At 45.8% G+C, this 18368-nt stretch overlaps 1 protein-coding gene across 3 annotated transcripts in view; it reads right to left on the bottom strand.

Moving 5' to 3' along the window:
- Positions 1-1227: 1227 nt before the first annotated feature.
- The window catches only part of ENKUR (enkurin, TRPC channel interacting protein), a 27103-nt gene continuing 9962 nt past the window's right edge, over positions 1228-18368 (bottom strand). For all 3 annotated transcript variants that reach the window (XM_032775685.2, XM_075062291.1, XM_032775686.1), the window contains 3 exons: positions 17450-17679; positions 5014-5160; positions 1228-2122 (listed from right to left, as the gene is read on the bottom strand). In XM_032775685.2, the coding sequence (XP_032631576.1) occupies positions 1949-2122; positions 5014-5160; positions 17450-17679 (551 nt within the window). In that variant the 3' untranslated portion in view covers positions 1228-1948. The remainder of the gene's footprint in view (positions 2123-5013; positions 5161-17449; positions 17680-18368) is intronic.

The following is an 18368-nucleotide window of genomic DNA, read 5'->3' as shown; positions in this document are numbered from 1 at the left end:
AGACCATGCCAATGCGGACTTCCTATCCCGCCTCAGGGAGATGAAAAAGCCTGGCCCCAACAAGCAGGAACCAGACTTGGGGGGGAGGGCATGTAGCGAGTCGGTGTGTCTCCCCTCCTGCCCAGGAGTGGGTGCGCCCCACCGGATGCCTGAGTGGGAGGGGCTAAGCAGTGAGCCTGCTCCTCAGAGGGTCAGGCGGCAACCCAAAAGCACAAAAGCCAGCCGTCAGAGCTCAGTGGAAGCCCAACCACCGCGGAGAGCAGACCTGCTGCAGGGAGCTTGCGACTGGGAAGCCACTAGGACCTAGAGCAGTCGCCCTGACTGGCCAGAGCTTCCCTGCGCCTGCTACTGGGAGGAGCTGCCCAGAACTTCCCTGTGCCCACTACTCGGAGGAGCCACCGGAGCCTCCCTGTCCCTGCTGTTACCCAGAGAAACCCCCAGAGCAAGCCTGGCCGGATTTCCCGGAGGAGTTGCCGGACCTACCACCCAGCCCTGGCCGCGAGGAGCCCATGCTGTTGGACTTCCCGGGGGCCGACGCCACGGACCAGGTAGGCCTGGAGGGGGAAATTGGAAGTAGTCCGGGGACAGCTGACTCCAGTCAGGCTGCAGACGTATCTAAGCCTATATTGGTGTGTTTCGGTCAGGATCCCCACTGACCGTCAGCGGTGATAGCCGCTACTAGGGCTCTGGGCTGGAATGCAGTGGAGTGGGAGGGCCTGAGTTCCCCCTGCCACCCTCCCAAGGGTAGCAGACTCCCCCTCTCCCTGGGCCGGAGGAGGCCATTAAGACTATTTGTTTGCTCGGCCCCTGCTGAAGGGCCTGAGCCCTAAACTGCTTGTTGCCCCGCCCTGGCCAAGGGCCTGGGCTTCTAGATTGTTTGTTTGCTCAGCCCTGAACCAAAAGGGTCTGAGCTTGGTGATTCTGCATTTGGTGCCCTGCTCGGCCTTAGGGCGGGGCCCCCATTGACTCTGTATTGTTGGTCAGCCCTGAAGCAAAGGGCCTGAGCTCCCAATTGACTCTGTATTGTTGCTTAGCCCTGAGGCAAAGGGCCCGAGCTCCCCATTGACTTTGCATTGTAGCTTGGCCCCGAACCGGGGGCCGGAACTTTGGTCCTTTGTGTTTGTTGCCCCAGGACCTGCCTGGCCTGACCGCATATAGTGAGCCAGTGTTGCTCCCCTCTGCCCCTCAGGGAGGGTCGAGCCCCAGTCCCACACCTTTACACATGCCCATGTGTTGTAACATCACTTTCAATTTAACATTATATGTATAATGGAAGCAAACAAAAAGTACTCTTCCTGCTATACATTTATCACAGGATTATGAAATCATTCATTCCCCAACACAGTGTACTCTGCTGTCCATGGTAACACTACTGCTGGAAGGTTATACTTTTTAGAGGGCCCCACTGTAAATATACTGAAAATTGTTCTTAGTAATAAAAATGAAGATATAAAGCAAACGTATGATACAGTAACCAAATTGTTCATAAACAGAATGATCCAAAGCTTTAGCAGTTCCATTATTAGCAGTTCTTTAATAACTAGTATGCAAGTCATTTCCACACTCAGTGTGTTTACCAAGTTCACTTCTAAGATGAATTAGTTCAATTACTTAGCATTTCCATGCCAAAAAATAAGTACTTTGAACATATCAAAACTTTTATCAATCTTTTATATAACATTCATAGGAAAACTAGATAAAGGAGATTTACTTTAATAAGAAATAAAACTTGTATTTCTTTATTGAAAATGAAAATAATATAGACTTTTATTTGAAAAAATATGTGAATTATACAAATGAAAAATTCCTTAACTGTAACAACTTGCTAAAATTCTATTATATTTGTATAAATTAGCTATTTCTCTTTCTTTGAATAAGGTGGACTTGTTTCATTTCCTTTTGTTTCATTTTCTTCTCAGGGTAAAAAAAATTCTTTGCAAGGCACTTCTTACTTATTTGCAATATAGATAATTTTGTGCTTTTCAATTATATTAATGTCATGCTCCAGTTGTTTCATCTGTGACTCCAGCCTTTCTTTATGGATCTTCTTTGGTAAGGTGTCTATTTCTACAGAAAGGCCCTGGAACTCGTGATGTACCTCTTCCCAATTCTTTTTCAGACCCTAAATCCATTATATGAAAAGAAAACTTATGAGAATAATTTATTTTGTTTAAATGCCATATTTATAGAAAGTATTTAGCAATATTAACAAACATTTTGCCCTGTGATATGTGCTCACCTCCCATTAACAATGAACAGAGGTTAAAATAATTGATTAACATCTGGGAAGCATTTAATGGGGCCAATAAGTGGGCACAATTCACTAATCTCTTAAAAGTCAATGTGGTAATAGCAAAGATGAATTTGGCCTGGTGTCCTAAAATAGGTAGGGTGATCTAAGCAATGCTTACATTTTAAAGGAAAGTTAATATATTACAGATTTAAAATGGCATTCTGAAGTGACTACATTTGGCATTACAAGACTTGCTTTATCTGTGTACTTGTAGCATGTATCTGTGCATGGTTGTGTTTTATTTGTAATGGCTATTTTTGAAATCTTTAATGATAATCTGGTAATGTAATCTGTAAATTATTAAAAAAAAAAGACTATGGCAGCATGTGCATCGAAAGGCAGAATTTGGGCTTGTTTACTCGCTGGTTTGTAATGTTATTTTTCTTTACCAAAAAAGGCAGTAAAATATATGTATGAAGCTAATAGAAATTCAGCAGACATGAACCATTCTTTACTGTTTTCTATTTAATCATGAAAATTAATATAGGATTTCTGAAACCTTCCTAGAAGAGTCATTACTTTTTGTCATTTAGAGGTACCTTTTAATGTGTGCAATTCAGATCTGATCCTGCACCACTGAAGACAATGGGAATTTTCACACAAACTCCAGTGTCTAGACCTATTGGAGTTTACTTCTGTCATAAAAAGATAGTTAAGGGTTAATGCCTCTTTTACCTATAAAGGGTTAAGAAGCTCAGTAAACCTGGCTGACACCTGACCAGAGGACCAATAAGGGGACAAGATACTTTCAAATCTTGGTGGGGGGAAGTCTTTTGTTTGTGCTCTTTGTTTTGAGGGTGGTTCGCTCTTGGGACTAAGAGGGACCAGAGGTCAATCCAGGCTCTTCAAATCTTTCTGAATCAGTCTGTCATGTTTCAAACTCGTAAGTAACAGCCAGGCAAGGCGTGTTAGTCTTATTTTTGTTTTCTCAACTTGTAAATGTTTCTTTTTGCTGAGAGGATTTTACTTCTGTTTGCTGTAACTTTGAACCTAAGGCTAGAGGAGGTTCCTCTGGGCTATATGAATTTGATTACCCTGTAAAGTATTTTCCATCCTGATTTTACAGAGATGATTTTTAGCCCTTTCTTTTCTTTAATTAAAGCTTATTTTCTTTAATACTGATTGATTTTTCCCTTTGTTTTTAGATGCCAAGGGGATTGGATCTGGACTGCACCAGGGATTGGTGGGGGGAAGGAGGAGGGATGGTTAATTTCTCCTTGTTTTAAGATCAAGGGTTGGATCTGTTGTTCACCAGGGTAAATTCGGTGAAGTCCCTCAAGGCTACCCAGGGAGGGGAAAGTTTTGGGGGGACAGGGAGTGATCCAGACACTGAAAATTCTGGATGGTGGCAGTGATACCAGATCTAAGCTAGTAATTAAGCTTAGAAGTGTCCATGCAGGTCCCCACATCTGTACCCTAAAGTTCAGAGTGGGGAAGGAACCTTGACAACTTCCTCCTGGGACAAGTGGGGAGTCCAAAACATAAAAGTCAAAATCTCCCTCCAGGGCTCCTCCAGGAGCAGCATAACAATGTGCTGATCCTTCTTATAGGCTAGATTGTAAATTGACAATCTAGTCCTATATAAAAAAAATATGAATTCTGAATCTGTGAGAAATATATACTGAATCTATTCTCAAAGCTCTTTTTTTTCCTCATAAAAAGTATACCCAAAGAAAGTGAAATTGAGAGATATTTCAGATTTTTGTCCCTAATTATTTCCATTTATTTGTTGTGACATCATAAAGAATTTAAAAGAAGATATTGAGTTATCCAAATAAAGTATCTGAAAATTTCTTAACTAGCAAATAGTACTTCTTTCATCACACTCTGATACCTGAAAAACGTCAGAACAGAATGTTATCAAACAAAAAGAATAAGCGTAAGAAATTCCAGGCCAGATGGTAGGGTTCCCCCGCCCCATAAATGTTACAAAGGGCCAATAAATAGGCAGTTACAATGAACATGCTTCCTCTATAACTACTATTTTTGTGAGGGCATAAATAAAAGACTCACCACTTTCACAATCCATGGTGCAAACTGAGAAATAGTAGTGGCCTTCTCTCTTTTGCTTTACACAATTTTGCCATTATTGATGCGATAGCCTTCTTGTTGACAGCTCCTGACATCTCTGACAGTCTTCCTGTCTCTCTCCACCTCATACCTTGTTTCAAGTCTCAGCTGAAAACGTCTCTTTTTCCCTTGCCTATACCTCTTTATTTCTCTCTCCCTCTGATATTATTTGTTATCTAATCCTTTTCTAATGCTGGAAAACATCTTGGAATATATGTTGTATGAAATACACTATACAATAAACATGGGGTGTCATGAATTTGGAAAAAAAGAGGAAGTTGTATTTATCTAAGACTCAAAAAGCCCTAATTCTGCAGCTGGATCTCTGGTGTTGAATTCCTGTAGCTGCCTGGAGCTTCATTGACGTCGCTGAAGCCATGGGGGAGGGGATCCAAATGGGAGGTACCTGTAAAATTGAACTTTAGAGCATCCTAAACCTGTGAAATTAGAGTCAGATCAGATTGTTTGCCCAGCCCTACCTATAATTATTCTAGAGCTCCATCTACTGAAAAACTAGCTAACCTAAACGCATTGTTTCTTGTACACATAGTACTTTGATACCTTGTATACTTTCCTGTTACATATATGGAAATACAAATCTAATTTGTCTTTTGTACTTACCACTATGAAACCTAAATCAAAATGCATACCTGTAGGAGACTTTCCCTTTCTTCATCAGACAGTCGTTTCATGGCTTTTTGCCTCAGAGTCTCCTTGACATAGGCATCATACTCTTCCTGGGCTCTCTTTACTTCCTCATTTCGCTTAATTACGTATTTGGGAGTCAGACCATAATCCTGAAAGGTCAAGGAAAAGTTCCCAGTAGAAACTTATAAGAAGAAATCAATGAACCATATGATATAAATATGATCAGTAATGGTATTTTAAATTTACAAAGGTAGCTTTGAATATTGTTTATTACTATTAAACAATAAAATTCATGTCATGGCCATCTTCTGAAAAGCATCAAGCCTGATTCTTCTGTAGTCCGTCCAAAGTCTGCGAAAATGACTCATCAATTTTATGTATAAGGCCTCAGAACTAGATGGAAATAAAAACTGAAACCTCCATATCTAAGGATTGATAGAAGACTCACCTGTTGAACAGTTTTAGACCAGTTAACCACAGTGCAACTAATTTTATATCAATACTTTCATTACATCAAATGCCTTACTTTGAAATGCACATTTCTTTGCCTACTAACACCACTCCTGAAATGGCATAGGGTTGCTGCAGAGCAACATGAAGCACTGTTTCCCCAGTGACTGAGCATACTGCCTTTGCAGTACTCCCCGGCTGGCCTAGGAGAGAAGTGAGAGTGAGTCAACTCTGAGGCTTGGTCTACACCACAAAGTTAAGTTGATGTAAGGCAGCTTATATTCATCTAATCCAGTCGGTGAACACACTACAGCTTTGCTCCTGCTGATGTAACGGCCCTACTACACCATAACATAATAACTTCACCTCCATGAGAGGTGTAGGGCCTATGTCAGTGTAGTTAGGGCGTCCAGTGTCCATGCTGATACCGTGTTACTTACATCAGCTGTTGGCTGTCATTCTTGTGAATTTCACAGCTCCATGCTGAAGTTGTGAAATTGACAAGAAAGTCAGGCTGTCATTGGAGGCAAGTGAGGGGCTCTAGCTAGAGTCTGGCTTCCCCCCAGGCTTCCTGCAGGGCTGTGCCCATCTAACTCCCTGCTGGCAACTGGACTGCTGCCCAGAGGCTCCCAGCTCCCCACAGGGAGCCCTGGCATTGCCTGGAGGCTTTCGGCTCCTCTCCGCTGGGAGCTCAGCTGTCCCCTCAGGCTCTCAGCTCCCCACTGCAGCTGGGCTCCTGGAATGGAGCAGAGCTGCCCGGGGGGGGCGGGGAGGGGACAAGCGGGGCAATTTTCCCCAGGCTCTGGGCCCCACAGGGGCCCTCACGAGAGTTTTTCGGGGCCCCTGGGGCAGGGTCCTTCACTCACTCCGTGGGCCAGGCAGCTCCTGTTGGGGAGCTGGGAGTCTCAGTGCAGCCATCGGGCTCCCCATGGGGATCAGGAGTCTCAGGGCAGCTGCCATGTTCCCCACAGGGAGACTCTGGGCAGCAACTGGGCTCCCCGTTAGTGCTGTGGTTGTAAGTTGACCTAACATAGGTCAACTTACCTTTTTGGTGTAGATATGCCCTGATACTCCACAGGATAGCATGTTGTGCAAATTTCAAGCTTGTTTTTGGTGAAAATGTAATGAAAATTAATTTACATAGAAAACTGTAATTACAGAGCCAAACCTGGGAAATGGAGCAAAGCTGAATAAAAGGCCTTTGCTACACCCTAAAATGTTACGCAGCTGAAAAACGGACTTGTAAGCATGCCCGATTGGCTAAGACATGGATGTTACTGCAGAGTATAGGGAAGTAGCAGGCCACTCTTCTCCCACCATGACTGGGGTCTGATGCAGTGATATACCACAAAGATCTCTATGACAGTGGTTCTCAACCGGGAGTACACGTACTCCCAGGGAGTACACAGAAGTCTTCCGGGGGTACATCAGCTCATCTATGTATTTGCCTAGTTTTACAACAGGCTACATGAAAAGCACTAACAAAATCAATATATACTAAAATTTCATACAATGACTTGTTCATACTGCTCTATATGCTGTACACTGAAATATAAGTACAATATTTATACTCCAGTTGATTTATTTTATAATTAGATGGTAAAGGTGAGAAAGTAAGCAATTTTTCAATAATAGTGTACTGACACTTGTATTTTTATGTCTGATTTTGTAAGCAAGTAGTTTTTAAGTGATATGAAGCTTGGGATACGCAAGACAAATCAGACTCTTGAAAGGGGTACAGTAGTCTGGAAAGGTTGAGAGCCACGGCTCTATGACATCCATTGTTGTGCAGAGTCCTTGTAAAGAGAGTCTCTTTGGGGCACCTCGCTAGCGAGGCTAGGGCCGCTCAGCATGTCCAGTTACCAACACGGGATTGGCCCAGTACAGGCCACAGACTCTTAGTCCCTTGCAGTGGGCTGCACCCTTGTGGACTTGCTTTCTTTGTTTACAGGAGGGGAAAAAGCAAAAGTTCAGACTCAACACAAAACAAGCTCCTCCTGGCATCAATAAAAAGCAAAAATGTCTGTGGCACCACCTTACTTCAGGGGTGCCTGGGCAGCAGCTTTGTCGGAGTCCTTATGGCTGAGTAGCCAAGTCAGTTTCTCTCTATTGGACTTGTCCCTGGGGTTCACTGGGAGTGTTTCTGCTTGAGGGTTCCCCCTGCTATTTTAGGAACCACTCATCACTCCCTTCTCAGGGCTTCCCCCCCTTGCATACTGCAGCTTCCTCGTTTTACAGCCTTCCTCCCTAACATGCATGAGTGGCAGGGCCAGAGGGGAAGGGCTATCTTAGCACTGTGGCAAACTGCCGGCACTACTATGATGGGTCTTGCGCTTTCTCTTCTTGGGGGGGGGAGGGGTTCAGGACATCGTTTCTTACCCCTGAACTGGGATATTAACTGCCCCACTAGTGTCCTAGAGGAGAGAGTGGAGAGGGAGGGACCCGGGCCCACCCTCTACTCCGGGTCCCAGCCCAGGGGTCCTAGGGATAGCGGTAAACCACTTGAACTAGCGGTTCCTTCCCCAGGGCTACTTCCCTCTCCTGCCCTTCAGCTTGTGGGGGCTTCCTGCCTTCCCTCTGCACAAGCCAGGTGTCCCTTTACCAAGGGTCTTGGTCTTCTTAGCCCACTGCAGCACTTCTCCAAACTTTCCTCTGTTTCTCTCAAAACTGCTCTCTGCTCCAACTCCAATCCACTCTGTTTCTACTCCTTCAAACTGTTCTCTGCTCCAACACTTTCCCCTGTCTGATTGAAGCAGGGGGTTTATATAAGGTGACTGACTTCAGGTGCTCTAATTGGCTTCAGTTGCTCTAATTAATCTATAGCAAACTTTCTTCCCTCTACAGGGAATAAGGCTCCCTTCTAACCCTCTCCTGCTGCCCTGTGGCCATACTGTATCACAGCACACAGAGCAGCCCAGACCCCTTTCCTGTTAGTGTAGGGTTTATCCACGCCTTCATATACCCTCCCACTCAAAAATGACACCAGGGATTCATGTTGTGCAGTGAATGTGCTGTCCTTGTCAGTTGTAAGGTCTATGCCTTGAGAAAAGAAATTAGCGTTTGTATGAGCCTTGCCTGCTCTGTGGGACATCTGGAATCTGTACGGTTGTAGAACTAGGTACCAATGCATGATCCTCGTGTTTGTGTCTTTCCTTATGTGCAGCCATCAGAGGGTACGTACATGGTCCATAATCAGTGAAAAGGAGGTCCCCAATAAGTAATAATGTGAAGTATCCATGGCCCACTTGATACCCAAGGTTTCCTTTTTGATTACTGAGACATAGAAATAATTTTTGACTCAGGTACAGTATGAGGTGTTCCTCTTTGTCGATGACCTGTGAGTACTGCCCCAAGCCCCACATTCGATGTGTCCAAGTCCTTCGAAAAGTCTGGGTTGAAGAGCATCTGTTTGCATCATAAGCTCTCTTGTAACATTCTAAAGGCCTTACTGCAAGCATCGAACCACTGTATCTTCTGTGGTTTCCCATCCCTCATCAGGTCTGTGAGGGGGGCTGGATGGTTAACAAGTATGGCATGAAGTGCCTGTAATATCCAGCCAAAACAGAAACTGTCTAACTTGCTTCTTGGTCATGGGCCTCAGATAGCTGGCTAAAGCCTGCATCTTGTTCACAAGTGAGTCCACCTCCACCATATTCCCAAGTAGGGGGCATCAGAGTTCCCAATCTTGCACTTAGCCAGGTTGGCAGTTAGACTGTTGCTGGCAATTGACTGCAATATTTCGGTTAACATGGCCAAGATGGCTGTCCCAATCTTGGCTATATATAGTTATTTCATCGGAATAAGCAGTGGTTTATCACCCACATAGGCAGAGGACCTGGCCCACTAGTCTTTGAAAGGTCACTGCAGCTCCATGTAGTCCATATGGCATTGTTCAAGAGTGGTAAAAGCTGAATGGTAGGCAAATGCAGTTTTCTCTCTGGACTCTCTTGTCCATGGAATTTATCTCATACCCTTTTGTAAGATTAAGTGTCGTGACAAAGTTCCTCCTCTATCTTGATGGGTCCTGCGCTTATTGGCGGATTTGTTCACCCCAGAGATTCACCACATGGGTCAGGGAACAGCCCAGAGACCTTCCCCTCTGGTAGAATCCACAGTCCAGGTCAATTCCTCCTGTGTCTTATCAGGAGTTGGGAGGTTTGGGGGGAACCCAGCCCGCCCTCTACTCCGGGTTCCAGCCCAGGGCCCTGTGGCCTGCAGCTGTCTAGAGTGCCTCCTGGAACAGCTGCGCGACAGCTACAACTCCCTGGGCTACTTCCCCATGGCCTCCTCCCAACACCTTCTTTAGCCTCACCACAGGACCTTTCTCCTGGTGTCTGATAATGCTTGTACTCTTCAATCCTCCAGCAATATGCCTTCCCACTCTCAGCTCCTAATGCTTCTTGCTCCCAGCTCCTTGCATGCATGCTGCAAACTGAAGTGAGGTCCTTTTTAAACTCAGGTGCCCTGATTAGCCAGCCTGTCCTAATTGAGTCTAGCAGTTTCTTCTTAATTGGCTTCAGGTGTCCTAATTAGCCTGCCTGCCTTAATTGGTTCCAGCCAGTTCCTGCTTGTGCTGGAACTGCCCCTGTTACCTTACCTAGGGAAAAGGGATCGACTTAATCTGGGACTAATATATCTGCCTTCTAATACTCTCCTGTATTCATCTGGCCCGACCCTGTCACAGTGTATATATGTACCTTGTTGCCCCAAGAGGTTCCAGTAGCTTATCTATCCTAGGTATGGGACCACAGGTGCCAGCTCCGTGGGTGCTCCAAAAAATAGCAGGTACTGAGCATCCACCAGCAGCCCTGTGAATCAACTCCTCCCCCGCCCTCCCAGTGCCTCCTGAGTGCCGCGATCAGCTGTCCAGTGGCATGCAAGAGGCATTGGGAAGAGGGGAGGAGCAGGGGCAGGGCATGCTCAGGGGAGGGGGTGGAACGGGGTTAGGAAGAGGTGGGACAGGGGCTGGAAGAGGCGGAGTGGAGTGAGGGCTCGGGAGATGGGGAAAAGTGGGGTCGGGGCTGGAGTCTAGCACCCTCCGGCATAGCACAAAATTTGTGCCTCTGCATGGGGCATGCATCAAGCTTGAAAACTGCACTGACTTTATGGAAATTAATTCAAAATCTCATCATACCTTTGGATTTTGGGATGAGAACTATGGGGTCTTGCTACTCACTGTGCGACTCCTCCACCATGCCCAAGTCCAACATAGTTTGGAGTTCAGTCTTGAACGTATCCCACATCTTCCTGGGTAAAGGTCAAACAGTCTCTCTTACTATCTATTCAGGTTCCATCTGAATGTGATGGTATGTCCTGGAAAGACTGAAAATGCCTGGGGAATGCTTGTATAAGCAGGTCCGGATGAGTCTTTTGATATGCCCTGAGGGTTTCCCCCTCTCAACAGAACTGGTCCTTTCCACTGTTGGGATCTTGGCACCCAGCTCAGGGTCTGTGATAAGGGGAGTGATTAAAAGGGCCTCCCTATCATGCCAGACCTTCAGTAAACTGACATGATAGACTCAGTTTCTATGCTTTTCCCAGGGTGCCATATCTCATAATCTAGGGGCCTACCTTATGCGGTACCTTGAAAGGCCCTTGCCATTGGGCTAATAACTTGGATTCAAACTTGACAACAGTAGCACTACTCAGTAGCCGGGCTGGAACATGTGTAGCCCTGCTCCTGGCCTCCTCACACCGTTGGGCCTTCTGTAGGTTTTCACAAGTGAAGGTCTCCAACCTTTTAAGTAGCTCATGCAGCTGGAGGACATATTGCACCAAGTTTTCTACCTGTAGTTCTTGGCTTTCCCATGACTCCTATAAGAAACTGAGGATGCTTCAGGACTGCTGACCGTATAGGGTCTGTGGTAAGGGGAGTCTAGTCACACCCTGAATCTACTAGTCCTATTACTTTGTTTCCCTCTACCCACACTAGGACCACTCCTTCACTGAGGCTTTTCTTGTGTGCCTTAGTGTCTCCAGTCCATACTTGCCCATAGTCACACTCCAAGTAGGAGTAGTCTTTGCAGAAATGACCCACCTGTCCATAGGAGAAACACTTCCCAACTGATGGTGTGGATGCTGGAGGGCAGTACTGTGGAAGGCTCTCCTGTTGGTCTGACTTCTCTTGGGTCTTGATATGATCCTTACTGTGTAGCGATGATAGGGCTGATGAAGAGGTGTTCCCTTTCAGGCTGTTGCCCTTGCTGTCATCTTCCCATGGAATCTCAGCCTCCTTTCTGGAAATCAGGGGCCTTGTGGAGGTGAGTCAGGCCTTTTGCTGCTTGTCGCTGTCTCCCGTTGAGTCCTTCTGTCTCCCAATGACCAGCCCTCATGCGTCTCAGTAGGATTATCAGCAGTTAGATTGTTCTCCATAAAGCCCACTGTCTCAAGGTCTCACGCCTATGCCTGGACACCCAGGTCATTTTTCCTGGAGAGCAAGCTCCAGCATTTGTTCCCCTGTCTGGGACTCTGGCCTCAGCCACCACCAGCAGTGGTCTTTTTAACTTCTGAACTATTACCCGAGGGCATGCATCCAGTAGGTACCTCTCTCTACCAGAAACACTGCCAGGTGGGTCTCCTCTGAGATATCTAAATGACCCTTGTATAGTCCACGGCTGCTCCCAAATCAAGTTTGCAGTATGTGGCTTGAGCAGGTCCCCACAGCTGGGGCACCAATAGTATGACCCAGTGCTCTGGGGGCCATCTCACAGCAGATGTCACCCACTCAAAAGCAGCGATAAACATCTTTGCATCATTGGCAGGGCCCATCTTAGCCAGCTTCACTGGGCATCTGTTGAGAGGACATTTGGTGGGGGAGCCTTCGAAGCCCCAGTTGTTCCTTGGGACTAATGTACTGACAGCATCTGTTGCACCAAGTTCTGTTGTTCCTGTTGGCACGTGGCTAATTCCCTTATCATCTGTTGCTGCTGTTGCACAAGCTGGTGTTATTGCTGGGCTTCAAGATGCAGTGGCTGCTGCTGCTGCTGTAGGGTGGCCTGTTGCTGCTGAATCTGTGACTCATTTTAATAGCCATTCCAGATACATTACGAGGTTGTATTGGCCAGGTACTTCTCAACCTTAAACACCACCCCCGCCTTTATTTTTTGGTCAGCCTGCCCACATTCTTCACCACTTGTAAAGAGTCTCTCCGGGGTGCCTCCCTCGCCAGGTTGAGGACCTCATCATACCTACTTACCACTACGGGGTTGGTTCAGTACGGGTCATAGCCTGTTGGGCATTGCAGTGGGCCCTGCCATTGTGGGTCTGCTTACTTTGATAAAATAAGCCTCTACTGGGGTCAATAAAAAGCAAAAATGTCCATGGCAGTAGCCAAGTCAGTTTCTCCCTATCAGGCTTGCCCCTGGGGTTTGCAGCACACTTCACAGAGTCAGGAACCACCTCCTCAAAATAAGCAGAACCCTGCAGATCGGTGGATATCCGCTTCATAACTGCATCCATAGATGCAAACCATTTTTGTGGATAGTGGATCAGATGCAGATACAACTGTGCGGGGCTCGACTCACCGGCGGTGCCTGGCCTGTGGCGTCTGGCTCAGGCAGGCTGGGGGACGCAGCGCACTCGGGGCCGGCAGCCACCGGGGTTGGCGGCAGGTTGGAGTTGGGGCTCTCCAGCAGCCGCTCGCTGTGCCATTTCCTGTCGAGTAGCTCAGACCCCTGGGGCAGCACCAACATCCCCACCTGAGGCATGGCTTGGCCTGCATCAGAAGCGCTGGCCATGCTCCCAATCTGCCAGCTCCTGGAGAGTGGAGCCTGCCCACAGCTGCAGGGATTGGAGCAGGTGGGGCCCTGGCGCCCCACCCCTCTGCCCTGCTGTGATGTAACATGCACTGCTGCTGCTGTGGTGTGTGCCATTACTCCCGAGCCCCCAGGAGCAACATGCAGTGTGATGCCTCTTCCCCGCAACTCCTGCCCCCACATCGCCCCTTATCGTTGAGACCCCACCCTTGCGCTGCACCTTACCCCTAATTCCTGCCCTTGCGCCCCCTCTTTCCTGCAAGATCCTGCCCCCCACTCACTCATCTATGCTCCCTCCCCCCACCTTGCTACCCTTGTGACAAGGCTTGCTGTTGCAGGTGCGGATACACATAAAAGACAGCTAGCGGATTGCGGGTTGATTCTGGAGGATGTGGCTCCATATTTTTGTATCTATGCAGGGCTCTAAGCATAAGGGCTCCTCTTCCTGTTTCAGGGGATATTCTACTTGTTCCCTTCTTGGGGTTTTTTCCCTTGCGGACTGCAGCTTCCTGCTTTTATAGCCCTTCTCCCTACCATTCATGATTGGCAGGACTGGAGGGTCAGAGCTACCTTAGTACAAAGACTTTTCCAGACCTTTTCCTGTCAGTGAAGGGTTTATACACCCCATCACAGAGCCTCTGTGTAGTGTCCGATGCTTGTCTTTTCCTCCTGCACAGTCATCATGTAGGGCCTGATTTTTCACTGACTTGCACTTTGAGTAGCCAGCCATCTAATCCTCTGCCGTCTTGGCTTTCTGATTTGATAGCACTTTATACCCTCATTATACAGTTGTAAATGACTAGTCAACGTGCAAAATTCTGGAGAATCAGGACTAGTATTTTTTAGCTGCTTTGGAGCCCAATGGAGGCTGCACAAGGATTTGGCCTTGCAAATGGAATTTCACGATAAAGGAGTTTCAATATGCACAGCAATACACTGAAAAAGTTTAGGATTTTCATTCACTAGAAACGGAATTTTCATTGTATTATTTTTTAATTTGGCCCATATTGGAAGATATGTTGTCAGCTGTTAGGTGATAGTCCTTGTAAAAATATGGCTCTTGGTAGTATGTACAGCAATGCCCATTTTACTTCAAATAATTTAAAATCTCAACCCTGTCATTAATAATAATACATACAACCCCCTCCAAAAGAAAACTATGTTAAAAGAGTGTTATACAGGTTTCAGGGTCATGCACTCAACAGTCAGACAATGCCAGATTTGATGTATCACAGTTACAGAACTGACTGCAACTCTGTGCCCTCTTTTTGTCCTGGGGTGGAGCCCCACAATTCTCCCACTCTTAGACCAGGATCCTGGGATTATAGCCCCTTGTGTATCTCTCACAATTACTTATCAGGCCCGACTGAGTTCAGCCTCTGCAATTCTTTCCTTAGGGAGCTTGTGACTAGAATTTGTTGGAAATTTCCTAACAAAACAGTTTACTTGGAAAATGCCAATCTCTGGATCCCAAAATGTTTAAAAAACACATGGAAACCTGCCTGTTTCCCTGCCAGCTTGCCAAGCGGGCTCCTGGGGAGTCTGAGCTTCAAAGGTTTGTAGCTCTGGGGCAGCACCACCATGAGGTCTGTCCCAGGGCTGGGGGCTCTCAGGAATTCCAGGCTTTCTGCAATTGAATGGAGAGATTAAGGATATGTCTACACAGCAATTAAACACCCACAGCTGGGCTGGGTCAGCTGACTTGGGCTGCAGGGCTGTAAAATTGGGCTCAGGACAAGTCAGAAGCCCAAACATCTACGCAGCAATTTTTAGTTCCACTGCCCAAGCCTCATAAGCCCAAGTCAGCTCCCTTAGAGAAATGATGGGCAGGATTCCCTGGGAAGCTGAACTGAAGGGGATGGGTGTCCAGGAGAGCTGGCAGTTTTTTAAAGAAACCATGCTAAGAGCACAGGAAAATACCATACCGATGTGCAGAAAGAACAGCAAGCGTAGAAAGTGCCCAGCATGGCTTAACAGGGAACTCAGTGGTGAGCTGAAGCAAAAGAAGGAAGCTTACAAAAAATGGAAGCTTGGACAGATGACTGGGGAGGCATATAAGATTATTGCTCGGGCCTGCAGGGATAGAATCAGAAAGGCCAAAGGGCAATTTGAGTTGAAACTAGCAAGGGATGTGAAGGATAATAGGAAGGGGTTTTACAAGTATGTAAGCAACAAGAAGAGGACTAGGGATGGTGTAGGTCCCTTACTCAATGAGGCAGGTATCCTAGTGGTGGAAGATATGGAAAAGGCTGAAGTACTCAATTCCTTCTTCACTTCAGTCTTTACGGGCAGGATCAACTCCCAGACTACTACACTGGGGAACGCAGAGAGGAGAGGAGGAGAGCAGCCCACTGTGATAGAGGGTCAGGTTAGGGACTACTTAAAGACGTTAGACGTGCACAAGTCTATGGGACCGGACGAACTGCATCCGAGGGTGCTGAGGGAGTTAGCTGATGTGATTGCAGAGCCGTTGACCATTATCTTTGAAAATTCATGGCGAACAGGAGAGGTCCCAGAGGACTGGAAGAAAGTAAATATATTACCTATCTTTAAGACAGGGAAAAAGGAGTATCCAGTGAACTACAGACCAATCAGTCTCACCTCAATCCCTGGAAAAATCATGGAGCAGGTGCTGAAGGAATCCATCCTGAAACACTTAGAGGAAAACAAGGTGATCAGAAGCAGTCAGCATGGATTCACCAAGGGTAAATCATGCCTGACCAACCTGATTGCTTTCTACGATGAGATGACTGGACTTGTGGATGGGGGCAAAGCTGTTGATGTTGTATACCTTGACTTTAGTAAGGCTTTTGACACGGTTTCCCACAGCATTCTCATCAGCAAACTAAGGAAGTATGGGTTGGAGGAATGGACTGTGAAGTGGATAGAAAACTGGTTGAATCAACGGGCTCAGCGGGTAGGTATCAATGGCACACTCTCTAGTTGGCAACCAGTAACAAGTGGTGTGCCCCAGGGGTCTGTCTTAGGGCCCGTTCTATTCAATGTCTTCATTAATGATCTTGATGATGGGATAGCTTGCACATTAAGTAAATTTGCAGATGACACCAAGTTGGGGGGAGTGGTGGACACGCTGGAGGGCAGGGATAGGATTCAGGGAGACTTAGACAAATTGGAGAAGTGGGCCACAAGAAACCTCATGAAGTTCAACAAGGACAAGTGCAAAGTCCTGCACTTAGGACAGAAAAACCCCATGCACTGCTACAGGCTGGGGACTGTTTGGCTAAGTAGCAGTGCTGAAGAAAAGGATCTTGGGGTTACGGTAGATGGAAAGTTGAACATGAGCCTACAGTGTGCTCTTGTAGCCAAAAAGGCTAATAGCATACTGGGCTGTATTAGTAGGAGTGTTGCCAGCAGATCGAGGGATGTGATTATTCCCCTCTATTCGGCACTGGTGAGGCCGCATCTGGAATATTGTGTCCAGTTTTGGGCGCCACACTACAAAAAGGACGTGGAACAATTGGAGAGAGTCCAGCGGAGGGCAACAAAAATGATTAGAGGACTGGAGCACATGACTTATGAAGAGAGACTGAAGGAACTGGGCTTATTTAGCCTGCAGAAGAGAAGACTAAGGGGGGATTTGATAGCAACCTTCAACTACTTGAAGGGATGCTCCAAGGAGGAGGGAGCTAGGCTGTTCTCAGTGGTGACGGAGGACAGAACAAGGAGCAATGGTTTGAAGTTGCAGTTGCGGAAGTCGAGGCTGGATATTAGAAAAAACTTTCTGACTAGGAGAGTGGTGAAGTATTGGAATGGGTTACCTAGGGAGGTGGTAGAATCTCCATCTTTAGAGCTATTTAAGGTCCAGCTAGACCGCACCCTGGCTGGGATTATTTAGGGAAAGTGGTCCTGCCTTTAGCAGGGGGTTGGACTAGATGACCTCATGAGGTCCCTTCCAACCTTTTGATTCTATGATTCTATGATTCTAAGTCAACATCAAGTCTTTTATTCCAGTGGTGCCAAAAGTTTGTTGACAATACAAGAGAAGGGGAATGAGAATATTCAAAGCTTATATCAGATCCAAACCTGAACAAAATTTCATGGTGAAAAGAAGAGGCACTTCTCTGGTCCTAGGGCTTTCTCCCTGATGAATTTCAAATGTCCGCTGCAAACAGTGGAGTATTAGAAATTCTCAGAAAAAGTCAGATGCATCTTTTAAAATGAAAAGTGTTAGACAACCCAAATATAACTCCCCCTATAATTTAACAAAACATACCTTTTTATTAATGTATTTTGGGACAAGTCCTGAAGTTTCAAGGAGATATTTGTTTCCTTGTCTTGTGTCAACACAAATAGGTTGAGGCTTCTTAGCCACTCCCATGATAACATTTGCTGCATTTGTATTTATGAAATTCTTTTTACTTTGAATTCCCATAAGTGGGTGATCTTTCACATGTGGCACTGATGGTATTGTTAGTAACCTCTTTCTTCCTTCATCTCTTTTTCCTGTGGAATTAAGCATATGAGCATCCTTGTAGCTAGTATAAAGCACTAAGTCATTTTTCAATGTTAGCATTCTCAGGTATCTCAAGTGGGAGAAACAACTAAAACTGAAAGAAAAAAATGTACAGAATTATTCTGAAATGAAAATCAACTAGGTTAACAACATAAGAATGGCTTGGGGAACTACTGTAATGAAAAACTGCTTAAAGTTAGTTGGACCAAAAACCTACAGAAATCCTACATGGCTTCTGATCGGGTTTTATATTGTAAAATCCATTTAAAAGTACTATCGTGTAAAACTTGATCCATATTTTTTCTGCTAGCTGTCGGAGAATTATACTACTTAACTTATGTTTTACCATCATCAAAGAAATATTTTTAAAATGTGTATATTTTATAAAATTAAACGTGTGCATTACTTTACATGGAAGAGAAAAATTAAAGGTTTATACTTAAGTATTTTAGCTCTCTTTAATACATTTTGTCTTTTTTAAAAGAAATTACTCAAATGGTCTCATTTTGCTCTTCATTTCATCTACCTTCCTATCTGCTCTGTTCCTCTATCTGCTCCTGTCATAAATAGATAGCTAAGGATTAATGTTTCTTTTACCTGTAAAGGGTTAACAAAGGGAACCAAACACCTGACCAGAGGACCAATCAGGAAACCGGATTTTTCAAAGTCAGGGAGGGAA

This window comes from Chelonoidis abingdonii, chromosome 2 (genome assembly GCF_003597395.2).
Source record: "Chelonoidis abingdonii isolate Lonesome George chromosome 2, CheloAbing_2.0, whole genome shotgun sequence".
In the NCBI taxonomy this organism is placed as follows: Eukaryota; Metazoa; Chordata; order Testudines; family Testudinidae; genus Chelonoidis; species Chelonoidis abingdonii.
This window is presented reverse-complemented; position numbering and strand designations above follow the sequence as displayed.